General features: G+C 62.7%; 2 protein-coding genes across 6 annotated transcripts in view; one reads left to right on the forward strand and one right to left on the reverse strand.

Annotated features, from left to right (window-relative positions):
- Positions 1 to 1226: 1226 nt before the first annotated feature.
- On the reverse strand, positions 1227 to 13805 carry EEF1A2 (eukaryotic translation elongation factor 1 alpha 2). Of its 3 annotated transcripts, none has more exons than XM_077952182.1 (8): positions 13780 to 13805; positions 12303 to 12447; positions 10535 to 10714; positions 9507 to 9803; positions 7828 to 7978; positions 3694 to 3950; positions 2139 to 2373; positions 1227 to 1635 (listed from the first exon to the last, which is right to left on the reverse strand). In XM_077952182.1, exons 2-8 carry the CDS (start codon positions 12444 to 12446, stop codon positions 1508 to 1510), a joined length of 1392 nt encoding a protein of 463 aa, XP_077808308.1. In that variant the 5' UTR covers position 12447; positions 13780 to 13805; the 3' UTR covers positions 1227 to 1507. The 3 variants fall into 3 exon arrangements, with proteins under 3 accessions (XP_077808308.1, XP_028684553.1, XP_028684552.1); XM_028828720.2 differs by having other exon boundaries at positions 12303 to 12486; XM_028828719.2 differs by having other exon boundaries at positions 12303 to 12519.
- PPDPF (pancreatic progenitor cell differentiation and proliferation factor) overlaps positions 1320 to 15632 on the forward strand; it is a 42467-nt gene continuing 28154 nt past the window's right edge. The window contains exon 1 of one of the 3 annotated variants that reach the window (XM_077949023.1): positions 1320 to 1402. In XM_077949023.1, coding sequence (XP_077805149.1) covers positions 1335 to 1402 — 68 coding nt within the window. In that variant the 5' untranslated portion in view covers positions 1320 to 1334. Of the gene's footprint in view, positions 1403 to 5741; positions 5766 to 13200; positions 13402 to 15632 lie in introns of those variants that run through there. The other 2 variants (XM_077949022.1, XM_077949021.1) reach the window with 2 other exon arrangements.

Here is a 15632-nt window from a genome sequence, read left to right on the forward strand (position 1 = left end):
GAGAAAGTAGTGTGACGGCAGAGGCAGAGGCTGGAGTGATGCCGCCACAAGCCACAGACTGTCGGCCGCCACGAGGCTGGAGTGATGCAGCCACAAGCCACAGACTGTCGGCCGCCACGGCAAGGGTGAAGCAGGGAACTAATTCTCCTGGGGCCTCCAGAGGAGCAGAGCCCTGTTGACACCTTGATTTCAGTAGTGAGGCTGGTTTTGGCCCCAGGAGGCCTCGCCATTTGCAGTCATTGGTCACCGCATCCCTAAGAGACTAACGCACTATGGGGCCTTGTGGTCAGCCTGCCTGCTCTGCAGGAGAACCCTCCCAGTCAGGTACCCAGCTGCAGGCGGGGAGCTGGGGGTGGGTGACAGGCCCACCTCAGTGCCGTGTACAGGGTCAGGGAGCCTGCCCACCCTCCACCCTGACCTCACCTGCATCCTCAGGGAGGCTGCCCTCCCTCCACTCCAACCCTCCTCCTCTGCATCTTCAGGGAACCTGCCCATCCTCCACCCGACCCTCCTCTGCATCCTCAGGGAACCTGCCCACCCTCCACCCCACCCTCACCTGCTGCAGCATGACTGGCTGTGGGCCGGGACCACTTTCCCGGAGCAGGGAGGGGTGGAAAGGAGCTGCCCTCCCCTCTCCCCACCCCTCCACCCTGGCCAGCCGAGGTCGGGGCAGGTTCCAGCCCAGAGAGACCAGGGACCCCAGGGAAGACGCAAAGCCCCCAGCCCACGACTGAAGTCACCAGTCTTTCGGTTTCAGGGGCTGGAGTTCCTACAACCATGTACAGAAGGCTTGGACCCAGGAGGAGGATGGGCAGATACGGACTCCGGCCACAGGTGACCAGCTTAGGAGAGTGAGACCAGAAGTGCGGGACCACAGGAAGAATGAGTGTGTGTGACAGTCACTCTGGGCGGAGAAGCCCTCAACGCTCATGCGGCCCCCAGAGATCCCGAAACCCGCAGCCCCGTTCTGTGGATCTGAAGGGACCATTCTCTGCGCTGGGTAGCCATGGCGAAGCCCCTCACAGCCACCCAGGCCAGCTTGGTGCTGGGCCACGGCCTGGGGGGCACCAGGCACTCCTCACCCAGCGCTCAGCGCTCACCCTGGGGTCCCCAGGCAGGGAATAAAAGATGCTGGGCTGGCCACCCGGGCAGGGAGGGGCTCCGGGGAGCGCGGGCGGGGCCCACCCCCCCAGCAGGACCCCCCAGCAGGAGGCGCACACGGCTCCGGGGTCGCTCAGTTTATTGGTAAAACGGGCACTGAGCGTGGCGAGCGCTGGGCGCGGAAGCCTGGGGCGGGGGCGCCTTTCCTCTTGAAGAACTTCCACTGGACCTTGATGGCGAGCATCCAGTCGCTGACCGAGGGCCTCTGGCAAGCGGAGGTGCAGACATGCGCCTGGCGGGGGTGCGGGGCGCCGGGGCGGCGCGCGGGGCGGGGGCGGGGCGGGGGCCGGGCCGGGGTTCGGGGCGCGGCGCCGCCGGGGAGGGTCGCGCCGCGGGCGCCCGCGCTTCACTTGCCCGCCTTCTGCGCCTTCTGCGCCGACTTGGTGACCTTGCCGGCGCCGCCGCTCTTCTTCTCCACGTTCTTGATGACGCCCACGGCGACCGTCTGCCTCATGTCGCGCACGGCGAAACGGCCTGGGGACGGGGGCGGCGCGTGAGCGGGGCCGGAGGACTCGTCCCACCGCCCCTCCAAGAGCTCTCGCCGGGCGGGGGCGCAACCACAGAACGAAGCCGGGTCGGGAACGTCCTCGGAACACCCTTAGCGCAGAGCGCGCCCTTGTGAGGACGGCCGGCCTCGCCAGAGCCCTGCCTGGGTGGCTGCTCCATGGCCTGAGGGGCGGCCACGGGGCAGGGGCAGCCCGAACGCTGCCACTGGATGACTGTGGGACTTCCTCACTCGCGGGGCCTTCCTCACTTCTGGAGCCTCGTCTGCACACAGGACCCACCCCAGGTCCTCCAGGTAGGGTCACCTGCACTAGTGACACGGAGGCCGTGGGTCTCCTGCCATGCTCTGGGCCAAACTCCGCAGGACAGGGGCCCACTGCTGTCACCCAGCGCCCCATCCCCGCAGTCCTCGGCCCTCAGCCTGGGTCATCCACCGCCTGGGGGCTGCACCTCCCCGGACCACCCCGGCTCACCAAGAGGCGGGTACTGGGAGAAGCTCTCCACACACATGGGTTTTCCCGGCACCATCTCCACAATGGCCGCATCTCCAGACTTCAGGGACTTGGGGTTGTCCTCCAGCTTCTTGCCAGAGCGCCGGTCAATCTTCTCCTTCAGCTCCGCAAACTTGCAGGCGATGTGGGCCGTGTGGCAGTCGATGACCGGGGAGTAGCCGGCGCTGATCTGCCCCGGGTGGTTCAGGATGATGACCTGGGAGCGGAACCACAGGTGGCCATAAGGCACATCCACGGTGGGCACCAGGAGGGAGCCAGAGCAGGGCTGGGAGGCCCAGTCATGGGGCCCCCCCTCTATGGGTTCCTCAGCCCCGAGTGCTGACTGGAGGACCCAGCCCCCAGACCTGAACCTCAACATCCTCATTAAGCAGAAGATAAACAACTGAGATCCATTGTTTCGAAGGGGCAGGGGCAGCACCTACACGGCCAACCCCAGCTGGAACTAAGGCAGGGGGGTGACAAAACTGGACCTCAATTCCTGTATTTCAGTTGTATCTCAATAAAGCCACTTTTAAAAATCATATGAAGAGACCGGGCACAGGGGTTCACGCCTACTGTAATCCCAGCACTTTGGGAGGCCGAGGTGGACAGATCACTTGAGGTCAGGAGTTCAAGACCAGCCTGACCAACATGGCGAAACTCTGTCTCTACTAATAATACAAAAATTAGCTGGGTGTGGTGGCGCATTCCTGTAATCCTACCTACTGGGGAGGCTGAGGCAGGAGAATCACTTGAACCCGGGAGGCGGAGCTTGCAGTGAGCCAAGATCATGCCACTGCACTCCAGCCTGGGCAACAGAGCGAGACTCCATCTCAAAAAAATAATGATGATAATAATATGAAGAGGGCAGCAAAGAGGGGGCAATGAAAACTGTAGAGAATAAAAGCATGACAGAGATGTCTCAGGCAGTAAGTTAACAAAAGTGTTTTTCCAGGACGAATGTAGGACCTTAAAGGCTGGGCAGCCCAGCGGTGTGGCATGGACAGCAGACCCGGGATTGCACAGAGGCTGGGGAGCCATAGGGCCTGCACCCCTCCCAGAACGGATTTATCCCCCCACTAAATGCTCGGTGGGCCCCTCGGTGGAATGGAGGTCTTTTCTCTTTCCTTTTCTTTTTTTCTTTTGAGACAGAGTCTCGTTCTGTCGCCCAGTCTGGAGTACAGTGGTGCGATCTCGGCTCACTGTAACCTCCACCTCCCGGGTTCAAGCAATTCTCCTGCCTCAGCTTCCTGAGAGCTGGGACTACAGGTGCGTGCCACCACACCCGGCTAATTTTTGTATTTTTAGTAGTGATGGTGTTTCACCATGTTGACCAGGATGGTCTTGATCTCTTGACCTCGTGATCCACCCACCTCGGCCTCCCAAAGTGCTGGGATTACAGGCATCAGCCACCGCGCCTAGCCTGAGGGTCTGTTTTCTCCCCACACCAGGTGACCTGCCAACAGCAGCCTCACCCAGGACAGTCCTGCTGCTGCCCAGCAGGCACCAGCCCCCTGGACCCAGTGCGGCCCCCAACCTGGGAGGTGAACTGAGCGGCCTCCTGCGGCGGGTCAGACTTGCTGTCCCCACACACGTTGCCCCGCCGGATGTCCTTCACTGACACGTTCTTCACGTTGAAGCCAACGTTGTCACCGGGCAGAGCTTCGCTCAGAGCCTCGTGGTGCATCTCCACCGACTTCACCTCAGTGGTGATGTTCACCGGTGCAAAGGTCACCACCATACCTGGCCGCAGGATGCCTGTCTCCACCCGGCCCACGGGCACCGTGCCAATGCCTGCAGAGGAGATGGGGTGTGAGGGGAAGGCAGGGCCCGAGAGGATGCTGGGGCAGGATATTCGGGGACAGAGCCTGGAAACCAACAAAGCCTGGGACTGGATCCCCCCGACAGGCCTGGGGGTTGGGGCCACACGGGCAGAGTGCAGGGGGAGGCCAGGGACAAGGCAGACCCAGAGATTCCAAGGCAAGTGAGGGCCGCCCCACCCAGCTGGGGAGATAAGAGACTGAACAGCAGAGCTCCCAGGAACCCGAGGAAAAGCCACAGGGGCAGAGAAGGGGGAGGATGGGCAGAGAGGGGCTGTCTGAGCCTGGCGTCCCATCCATGCCCCCGGGGAGCACTTTCCCTCGAAGAGGGCACTATGGGACCCCTCCTTTGTCTGAGGACTCCTCCCTGTGAGTGTGGGCCAGACCACTGGACTGCTCCTGCCTGGGGCCTGGTAGCCCTTCTCCCTGCGGGCTCTCTGGGCCCCACTTGGAGGCTGCAGGTCTCTATCATTAAAGGGGCCTCTCAGCCGGATGCAGCACAGGCACAGTGGCACCTGAGCGTCCCTGGCATTTCTCGTGGATCTGCTTACACCAATTGTGCAGCTGCCACAAGGGGGTCTTGTCTCCCCCAGGCTACCAGGTCTCCACCCTCACCTCCCAGGGCTGTGATGGAGGCCCACTGTAGCCTCCAGCAGACTTCACTGAGCCTGTGGGCTGTGCTCTGTGCTGGGGTGAGCATGACGCCCCCACTGTGCACATAGAGATGCCTGCAACATCTTTGGCTGCAGCCCCCTGGCTGGGGGTCTCCTATCAGTGCCCTTTCTCTGGGGTCTCAGATTTATGGTTTCTTGTCTTGGGAAGATGGATGGATGGATGGATGGGGAGGTGGATGGACAGAGGATGGATGGGTGGGGAGATGGATGAGGGGGGAGATGGATGGATGGATGGATGGGGAGGTGGATGGGTGGATGGAAAGAAGGATGGATGGGTAGGAAAGTGGGTGGGTGTGTGGATAGATGGATGGATGGATGGATGGGGAGATGGAAGGATGGATGGATGGGGAGGTGGATGGACAGAAGGATGGGTGGGGAGATGGATGAGGGGGGAGATGGATGGATGGATGGATGGATGGATGGTGGGGAGGTGGGTGGATGGGTGGATGGATGGATGGGGAAGTGGATGGATGGATGGATGGAGAGATGGATGGATGGATGGATGAGATGAATGGATGAATGCATGGATGATGGAGAGAAGGATGACTGGGTAGGGAGATGGATGGATTGATGGATGGATAGAGAGGTGGATGGGGGGATGGGGAGATGGATGGATGAATAGATGGATGGATGGGGAGGTGGGTGGATGGATAGGTGGATGGGGAGATGGACAGAAGGATGAATGGGTAGGGAGATGGATGGATGGATGGATGGATGGGGAGGGAAGGATGGATGGATGGGTGGATGGGTGGATGGACAGAAGGATGGATGGGTGGAGAGGTGGGGAGGTGGATAGATGGAAGGAGAGGTGGATGGATGGATGGAGAGATGGATGGATGGATGAGATGGATGGATGAATGCATGGATGATGGAGAGAAGGATGACTGCATAGGGAGATGGGTGGATGGAAAGTGGATGGGTAGATGGGGAGATGGATGGATGGATAGATGGATGGATAGGTGGATGGATGGATGGACAGAAGGATGAATGGGTAGGGAGATGGATGGATGGATGGGGAGGAATGGATGGATGGGTGGATGGATGGACAGAAGGATGGATGGGTGGGGAGGTGGGTGGATGGATGGATGGATGGATGGAGAGGATGGATGGTGGGGAGGTGGGTGGGTGGATGGATGGATGGATGGATGGAGAGATAGATGGATAGATGGATGGAGAGATGGACGGATGGATGAGATGGATGGATGGATGGATGCATGGATGATAGAAGGATGACTGGGTGGGGAGATGGATGGATGGATGGATGGAGAGGTAGATGGCTGGATGGGTGGATGGACAGAAGGATGAATGGGTAGGGAAATGGATGGATGGATGGATGGATGGGTGGATGGACAGAAAAGTGGATGGGTGAGGAGGTGGGTGGATGGACGGATGGATGGAGAGATGGAAGGATGGATGGATGGATGGATGGAGAGAAGGATGGATGGCGGGGAGATGGGTGGGTGGATGGATGGATGGAGAGGTGGATGGATGGGTGGATGGACAGAAGGATGGATGGGTGGAGAAGTGGGTTGGTGGATGGATGGATGGGTGGAGAAGTGGGTTGGTGGATGGATGGATGGATGGATGGGGAGGTGGGTGGATGGATGGATGGATGGATAGATGGATGGAGAGAATGATGGATGGGTGGGGAAGTGGGTAGGTGGATGGATGGATGGATGGGGAGGTGGTGGGTAGATGGGTGGATGGACAGAAGGATGGATGGCTGGGGAGGTGGGTGAGTGGATGAATGGATGGATGGATGGATGGATGGATGGGGAGATGGATGGATGGATGGATGGATAGAAGGATGGATGGGGAGGTGGATGGATGGATAGAAGGATGGATGGGAAGATGGATGGATGGATGGATGGATGGATGGATGGATGGATGGATGAAGGATGGATGGGTGAGGAGGTGGGTGGATAGATGGATGGATGGGGAGGTGGGTGGATGGGTGGATGGATGGGGAGGTGGGTGGATGGGTGGATGGACAGAAGGATGGATAGAAGGATGGATAGGTGGGGAGGTGGGTGGATGGGTGGGTGGATGGATGGATGGGGAGGTGGGTGGATGGGTGGATAGAAGGATGGATGAGTGGGGAGGTAGGTGAGTGGATGAATGGATGGATGGATAGATAGAAGGATGGATGTGTGGGACAATGGATGGATGGATGGATGGATGGATGCACAGATGGATGGAGAGAAGGATGGATGGGTGGGATAATGGATGGATGGATGGAGAGGTGGATGGGTGGATGGATGGATGGATAGATGGATGGATGGATAGATGGATGGATGGACAGAAGGATGGATGGGTGGGGAGGTGGATGGATGGATGGATGGATGGACAGAAGGATGGATGGATGGGGAGGTGGGTGGATCAGTGGATGAACAGAAGGATGGATGAGTGGGGAAGTGGGTGAGTGGATGGATGGATGGATGGATGGATGGGTGGATGGATGGATGGATGGACGGGGAGATAGGTGGATGGATTGATAGAGAGAAGGATGGATGGGTGGGAAGACGGATGGATGGATTGATAGAAGGATGGATGGGTGGGACAATGGATGGATGGATGGATGGATGGATGGAGAGGTGGATGGATGGATGGAGAGAGAGAAGGATGGATGAGTGGGACAATGGATGGATGGATGGATGGATGGATGGATGGATGGATGGATAGATGGATGGATGGGGAGATGGGTGGATGGATTGATAGAGAGAAGGATGGATGGGTGGGAAGATGGGTGGATAGATTGATAGAAGGATGGACGGGTGGGACAATGGATGGATGGATGGATGGATGGATGGATGGATGGATGGATGAAGAGGTGGATGGATGGATGGATGGATAGATGAATGGAGTGAAAGATGGATGGGTGGGGAGATGGATGGATGGATGGAGAGATGGATGGATGGGTGGATGGATGGGTGGGTGGGTGGATGGATGGATGGATGGATGGATGGATGGATGGACGGACGGACGGACGGACAGAGGATGGATGGGTGAGGAGGTGGGTGGATGGATGGATGGATGTGGGATGGACTCTTCCCCAGAAAGTGTGTAGTAAGGGGAGAGATTGGAGACAGCCCAGTCTTGAGATGCCTCATAGGGACCCCTGGTCTAGGGCAGGCGGAACTGGCTGGGCAGGAGCTCCAGCACAGCGCCCTTGCTCACCGCCGATCTTGTACACGTCCTGCAGTGGCAGGCGCAGGGGCTTGTCCGTGGGGCGCGTGGGGGGCAGAATAGTGTCCAGGGCCTCCAGCAGGGACACGCCGCTTGCGTTGCCCTCCTTACGCTCCACCTTCCAGCCCTTGAACCACGGCATCTGGACCGAAGGGAGAAAATCAGTCCATTATAGAGACATTGGTGGCCTCCCCACCCTCAGGCCTCCCCAGGGTGCCTCCAGGAATCCTGCTGTTCAGGCTAAACTTGCCTCATGCCCTTTAAGATGAGGAATTTCCCCAACCTGCTCCTCCCCAGCCCATAGCCCCAGCATCACAGGGACCCTGGGAAGGAGATCCCTCTTAAAAGGAGGAGGACAAAGAGGTAAAGCACCCTTCCCAGCCCAGGCTGCTCAGGAGTTGCTGACACTGTGAACAAACCCCCAGTCCAGCCCCAAGTCCCAGAAGGCCCCAGGCCCCTGACCATCAGCTCTAGGCAGGGCAGGTGACTTGACTAGGAGGATGCCGAGTCTAGACAAGGGCCAGGCCAGGGACAGAGCTGGAGGGGGAGCCTTGCCCCACCCTAGCTCCTGGACACCGTGCTGCCTCCAAGCTTGGCACAGCCCTGTCTGGAGCTTCTCCTGGTGCGGCCCCCACTCCCATCCCATGAAGCCTCCCTCTGGGCCACCTGCCACAAACAGGGAGCAGGGGAGGGAGCCGGCAGCACTGTGCCCCAGCCCCCCAGGGCCTGTATAAGCATGGGCCACCTAGCAGCTCAGGCCAGAGGGGAGTGTGGGTTCCCTGATGGCTGGAGGCCTCCCTGGAGAGGCGGAGAATGGCGTTCGCCACATGATACCCTGTGAGGAAAATGCCATCACAGGTAAACAACACCCAGCCTCATGAGATGGAGGCAGGGCTGGGGGAGCCCCTCTCAGCTCTGTCCCCAGACCTCAGCGCTGGGCTCAGTGCTGCTGGTCTGTCTCCCCGCTGTCTCTAGACTCCACACCTGTACCCTTACTGTTGGCAGCTACACTGCTGGCAGAGCCCAGTGGTGGCCATTCTGGTGTCTCCTCTGGCTTGGAGAACCCTTGGAACACAGTCTCAGGTTCTCCAAGTGTCTCTACGCGTCATCTCCAGCCAAGGCAGAGTCCCTGGGCCACAGACTGTTCGCACGCTGAGCTCCCAATTGACCAGCCAAGAGCCAACCCTTAGCCCTCCCAGCCAGCCCAGAAGCATGCACACTTCCCAAAGCCAAACCCTGCTCCAAGACCCCAGGGGAGGCAACCGGGGAGGCCCCCACGGCCCAGCCCACAGCCCCTGCATGTTTTCCAGAGCCAGGACAATGGCCTGACAGAGATGAAACCGACCACCCCCATGGCAGGGCTCTGGAGACCAGGCACATGGGCCGTGCTGGAGGCCACTGCTGTCCCCTGCTGTGTTGACATCGGGGATGGGCCCTGGCCCTGGCCAGCCGTGTGGGAGGCTGAGTGTAGGAGCAAAGCCTGGTGCTGAGGGGGGATGGGGCTCCCCGCCGGGCCTTGAGCCAGTTAGGGAAACCCAGCAGGTTTCGTGGGGAACCTGCATTTCCCTGGGACAGGCCCTCCACCTCCCCCTGCCACCTGCCGGTGCCTCGCTCTGGGGCAGGGGGTCCAGCCAGCCCGTGTGGCCCGCCTCGCCCTAGCCGCCACTCACGTTGGGGGAGGGCTCCAGCATGTTGTCGCCATGCCAGCCGGAGATGGGCACGAAGGGCACGGTGGCCGGGTTGTAGCCGATCTTCTTGATGTAGGCGCTGACTTCCTTGACAATCTCATCATAGCGCTTCTCGCTGTAGGCCGGCTCCGTGGAGTCCATTTTGTTCACGCCCACGATAAGCTGCTTCACACCCAGCGTGTAGGCCAGCAGGGCATGCTCCCGCGTCTGCCCATTCTTGGAGATGCCCGCCTCGAACTCACCCACGCCCGCCGCCACGATCAGCACTGCGCAGTCCGCCTGCCCAGCGGGGGACACAGTGAGCCCCGCCCCACCTGCCCAGCAGGGGACACAGGCCTCTCCAGGCAGTGGGCTGGGGCCTGAGCAGCCCACTGGGGCCTTGGGGAGGGAGACATGGGGGTCCCCACTTCAAGGGCAGTGTGGGGGGCTCATCGCCAGGCCATGGGTCAGGGGACCGAGGTTCAACCCTGGCTCCACCACCAGTGGGCTGTGTGTCCCTGGACAAGTCACTCAGCCTCTCTGGTCCTGTTCCTCACTTGAGGACAGATTGAGGTCACAGTTATCAAAGCAGTTTGGAGGTGGTGGCATGTGTCCTGCTGTCTGCAGGATGCTGTGTCTGGGGTGCCCGTGCATCTCTGTGAGTGCCCTGAAATGTCATACAGTCCAGGCCTGGCTGGTGGCACCTCTGCCCACTGCTCACTGTCCCCATCCTGGCCTCTAGCCCCTCTGAGCATGAAGGTGTGTCCATGTCCACATCTGCCCCCGTCTGTCTGGGGACTCTGACACTGGCTGGGTGTCCTCACAGGCACTGGGTCAGATGCCAGAGCCCTGGATTCCTTCTTGGGGGGGCTCTAACCCAGACCGGGTAAGGGGTGGCCCAGGTGAGGGGTCCCCTGCCCTCACAGGAAGCACAGGAGACCCCACCACCCCAGTGATCCCAGGGGCCCCCAGTGTCCCTTGAAGGGGTGCAGCGGCCTCTTCCCCAGCCCCACCTGCTGTGCCCTGCTCACCTGGGATGTGCCTGTGATCATGTTCTTGATGAAGTCACGGTGGCCGGGGGCATCGATGATGGTGATGTAGTACTTGGTGGTCTCGAACTTCCAGAGGGAGATGTCGATGGTGATGCCGCGCTCACGCTCCGCCTTCAGCTTGTCCAGCACCCAGGCATACTTGAAGGATCCCTTCCCCATCTGGAGCAGGTGAGGGTCACGGGTGAGGGTCACAGGTGAGGGCGAGACCTGGGACCCCGGGAGTCCCTGGCGGTGCGAGCTGCTTGTCACAGCAGAGTGGCCGCGGGAGGCGGGAGATGGGCTCCAGCCCCCGCTTGCTCCCCGCCGGGGTCCTGGAACGCCGGCCCCTCCGTCTGGACCCCACACCCAGACCCTGCCCCCCATGACCGGCCTCTGCACCGGCTCCGGAATGGGTGCGGCTACGCACATCCACCAGCAGGTGGCGCGAGGGCCTGGGAGTCGCCCGCTCTCCCAGCGAAGCCGCCAGATGGGATAAACCCCTCCCCCGCCAGGGCTCCCCTTTATCTGAAGCTGCGGACGCCCCCAGATCCCTTCCTCAGCCAGAGGCCAATAATACCACCGTGTTTGGGGCTGTCAGATAAATAACCCTCGGTGTTATTTTATTTTAAGGTGAGGAGAAGGGAAAACGGAATGAGGTCAGGAGGAGGCCCTGGCTGCACCGATCCTTCCCGATGCTCCAGCCTCCCCACCCCCCTGAGGCTTCTCCTCCCCTTCCTCGCTCTGCCGGTCACGGGAAGCTGGGGGGCCTCAGCCAGTGAGACCCCCACAGGAGGGGACGGGCTGCAGTCAGGGCAACAGCGATGGTCACTACCCAGCTGGGCATAGCTCCCCACCAGGGCCTTGCACAGACTGGACTCTTGCCCTCCAAGAGGCTGCCCAGCCTGGAGGGGACCCAGACGGGACCCAGCTGGGGCCTGAACCAGCGGCCCTCTGAAACCCCCGCCTTCTCCCGACGAGGCTAGGTAAAGGGTGATGCAGCCCAAACTCAGGGGTGCAGCTCAGAGCACCCACCTCACCAGGGCAGAGACTCAGCCCAGGACAGCGAGTGCCCCCCTCCCCAGGCCCTGGCCTCCACCTTCATCATCCAGGTGAGAGCTCCCACAGGCCCTCCCAGAAGTGGGCTTCTCCCCAGAGCCCTGGGCAAGGGAGGGGGACCAGAGAGCAGACCCTGACTCATGGCCGCTCCCCACCACTGTCTCAGCCACCAAAGAGGAACCGCTTCAAAAGGTCAGCCAGAGGGCCGCCTCATCCAGGACCCCCACCCCAGGGGTGCACTGGACAGCAGCCCTCCACAGCCCAGCACAAGAAAATGGAGCAGACGGGCCGGCTGCCCATCAATCAGCTATTAATAGCAGCGTGCGTCCTGGCAGGGCCCTGGGACAAGTGAGGGCAGCACCACCTCCAGCCCCAGCCTTGGCCCTGGGGGGAAGGGGGCAAGGCTGTAGGGCCCTCCAGCCCCAGCTCAATGTGGCAGAGTTCCAGAGCCTTCTGTGGACCCTCCCAGGTCACCTCCCTCACCACAGGGCAAGTCCGGCAGCTCGATGGCCACCCCTCCCCCACCAAGCTCTCTGCAAGAGAGGCTGCCCCACTGGACCCTCTGAGGCCTGAGTGCCCCACAGCAGGGGTCCCTCCTGCCCTGGAGGTCTCCTGAACCACATGTCCTGGGGCTGGGAGATGCCAAGCCTGGCCACCACAGGAGTTGGGGGTTCCTTCTCAGGGGGCCAAGACCAGAGCCCCCGGAGCTCACCTCAGCTGCCTCCTTCTCGAACTTCTCGATGGTCCTTTTGTCGATGCCCCCGCACTTGTAGATGAGGTGGCCCGTGGTGGTGGACTTGCCAGAGTCCACATGGCCAATGACCACGATGTTGATGTGGGTCTTCTCCTTGCCCATTCTGCTGGGAGTGTGAGGGGCTGGCGGGACCCGGGGTGCTCTGGCTCGGGGCGAGGGGGGGGCTGCAGTGATTCTGTGGTGCCAGCAGTGGGGGGGAGACAGGTGATGGGGAGCCCAGGGGGGAGAGACCAGCAGAGACTGTCCTGGCACAGGCTGGGCACACATCTCTGCCCACAAACCAAGCCCCCATGTTTGGTGGGGAGGGAAGGGCCCCCACCCACAGCTGGGCCTGGCCAGGGCAAGTAGAGGCTGTACACTGCCGCCACCCCACACTTGAGCCCAAGCAGCCCCATCTGCTGTAAATAACTGGGCGTTGGGAGCCTGCAGGGCCGCTCCTTGGGAAGGGGTTAGCCACCATTTGGAAGGACCACGCAGTGCCAGGCTAGGTACGTCCGTGACCAGCAAAGCAGGGTGATGAGTCACCTGCCCAGTGCTCCAGGGCCCTGTCCTCCACGCTCGCTCCCCTCCCCGGCAGCAGGGCCAGGGACACAGCGCCCCACCCCCACCCGCTGCCACCGGGAGAGATGGCCACTGCTCCCCACTCCCCTCCTCAGGCAGGGACGGCGCCATCTTCCCCTCATCCCTGCCCGGCAGGCTGGGCCAGAGCCCCGACGGAGATGCGCTGCCCAGATTAGGGACCCAGAATAGCTCTACGTGCCACCCCCCCAGACTCTCACAGGGACAGACAGTGGCCAGGAGGTGGGGGTCCCTGTTCCAGCCTGAGGAAGGAGGACCCGGTCCAGCCAAGCCCAGCAAGTGCCAGGTGGAGATGCCCTCGGCCCGGTGGGGATATAGGGGGCACCCTCCCTCCCCCCTCCCCTCCGGTCAGGGCCCTGGGTCACAGCCCCGTCCCATCACAGAGGTCAGTGGAGAAACCCACACTGCTCCTCGGGGACAGGCGGCTGGGGGAGGCAAAGAGGATAGAAGCCACCCCGGGGTGGGAACACGGGTGGGGGTGGGGAGGCCAGGGCCCCCAGATCTCACCACCTCCCTCAGCGTCCTCTGGCCCAGCGCCCCGAAGCCCGACCCCCATCAGCCCCTGGCACTGAAGACGCTGCCCCCAGCCCGCAGGGTCCCCGCGGCCCCAAGGTCATGGCTACGGGGAGATCGCCGCCCAGGACCCGGCCCCGCCGCCCCGCGCCGCCCCGCGCCGCCCCCCACCCCCGGCCCAGCCCGGCCGACGCGGGGACCCCCGGGAGCCGGAATCCGGGCGCGCGCGGGGGCGGGTGTGGGTGCCGGGCCCGGCCGCCCTCTGCCCCGCGGGACCGGCCCCGGGGGTCCCTCTTCGGAAGACGGGGACGGGGGCGGAGGCCCGGGGGCCGAGCGTCCTTACCCGGAGCCGAGGTCTCAGCCAGAGGGACTGGCGGCGCCGGCGCCGGCGGTTTTATCTCCGGGAGGGGGTCCACCTATTGACGGTGGCGGCGCAGTGCACCGCGCCCTGCAGCACGCCAATGCGGAACCGCGCGGGAGGGGGCGGGGCGCGGACGCGCGCGGGCGGGCGCCACGGGGACGCGAGGGGATGCGGGAGGCGCGGGCTGCAAAGACGGACGCGGGAGGCGGGAGAGAAACGCGCAGCGGGCGGGGGCGGGGCGGGGGGCAGGGCGGGGAGGCGGCGGGAGGGAGGGACGGGGATGGAGACCGCGCTGGGAGAGCGCGGCGGACCCGGGAGACGGGGCGAGAGCCGGCTCGGGGCAGGAACACGCTTCAGCCGCGAAAAGCGGTCCCCGGGGACGGGGCAGACGCCGAGGACCGGAGCCGGCAGGCGGGGGAGGGGAACAGCTGCGCTGCAGCCTGGGAGACGAGCCTGGGTCTACCGGCCCCTCCCCGGCTGCTCATGAGGGACGCCCAAGAACCCCCGAAGCCCGGCTCTGAGGGGCTCTCCCTAGTGAGGCCAGAGGGTGCAGGTCTCAGGGTGGAACCCCGGAATCTGCTGGTTTCCAGCCCCTGTCCTCACGTGCCTGCCCTCCTGGGCGCACCATGACAGGCCCCCAGGATCCGGCGCAGAACCACCCTCCCCGGAGAGGCTGGTCCCACGGTGCAGGGAACGCCGGAAGCCCGCTCCCAGACCCACTGACATCTTCCAGGGACCCTGCCCTCCGGGGGCGCCTACTGCCGGCTGCTGCTGGGAAACAGCGCCAGCCAAGGGCGAGTCAGATCCAGACAGACCCAGGCCCCCGCCCAGCGCCCACCCCGCTGCACCTCAGCGCCTTGCGGCTGTCCTCATATGGGGTCAGGATGCCAAGCCAAAGACCGGGCCACGCTCTGTAGGAAGTGGGGAGTCCCTGAGGTCCTGGGCACCCGCGGGTAATGACCAACGTGGGATGTGAGGAAGGGGATGTGGCGGCCATGTGTTGTGTGAAGACCAAGGTCAGGGGCTTCCTCCCAGACCCCAAGATCCTGTGGTCTCACCCGGGTATTCACATCTTCCCTCCCACGCTGCCCCCCCTACTCGGATCTTCCTGCCAGCAGGGTCTCGGGGGGTGTGTGCTGAGTGGGGGCAGAGCCCTGGCACCTGTCCCGTCAGCCCTGAGTGCCCACTGAGTGTTGACATGGAGGGCCTGGGTCGGGCCCAGCACCTGCCACTGGGTAAAGCCATGGGGATCCCCAGAGACTGGACCCCTACCAGGCCCCCTGGCAGGTGTGAGGAGGAAGGAAAGGTGGGGGCCCAGGGTGGGGACCAAACAGTTCTCCCCAGCCCATGGAGAGGGTCTCTCAGGAGGACACTGGTCTGTGGCTGCGTCTGCCCCATAGGAGTCCAGGGACTTGAGCTCCTGAGCCACAGGCAGGAGAGGAGGCAGGGAGGGCCTGCCAGGTGCCCCGGCACTTCCGAGTGCTGCTGATGCCATCAAACAGGAGCCAGGAATAAAAATATCCGCCTGGCGAGAAAGCAAGTCCCGCCCCACCCCACCCAGCTGGTCTCTATATTTAACGCCTCCCCTGCAGCCCGAAGGTTAGGCAGGGATTTGGGAAGTGGGCTTGCTGCAGGGGCTCCAGTGGCCCAGGCTGGGGTCCCTGGCATGCCCACCCCACTCCCTCAGGGGACCACCAGGACTCTGGGCTACCTTTTCCAGACACCCCTTCCCTTCCCCCTCAGCTCCCGGCTCGCCCACAGCGGTGCCAGGGGCTCACATATGCCGGGGGCCTTGCCACCCACAGGAGTGGCCCCTGAGAGTCAGTGGAATGTGG

This window comes from Macaca mulatta, chromosome 10, assembly GCF_049350105.2.
Source record: "Macaca mulatta isolate MMU2019108-1 chromosome 10, T2T-MMU8v2.0, whole genome shotgun sequence".
In the NCBI taxonomy this organism is placed as follows: Eukaryota; Metazoa; Chordata; class Mammalia; order Primates; family Cercopithecidae; genus Macaca; species Macaca mulatta.

Excerpts from the sequence above, each read along its gene's own strand:
- EEF1A2 (XM_077952182.1), bottom strand. The coding sequence starts at position 12,446 with ATGGGCAAGGAGAAGACCCACATCAACATCGTGGTCATTGGCCATGTG. Across the intron at positions 7,979-9,506 it reads TGCTGGAGCCCTCCCCCAAC|ATGCCGTGGTTCAAGGGCTG; the intron begins GTGAGTGGCGGC and ends CCTTCGGTCCAG. Across the intron at positions 2,374-3,693 it reads CCGCTCAGTTCACCTCCCAG|GTCATCATCCTGAACCACCC; the intron begins GTTGGGGGCCGC and ends TTCCGCTCCCAG.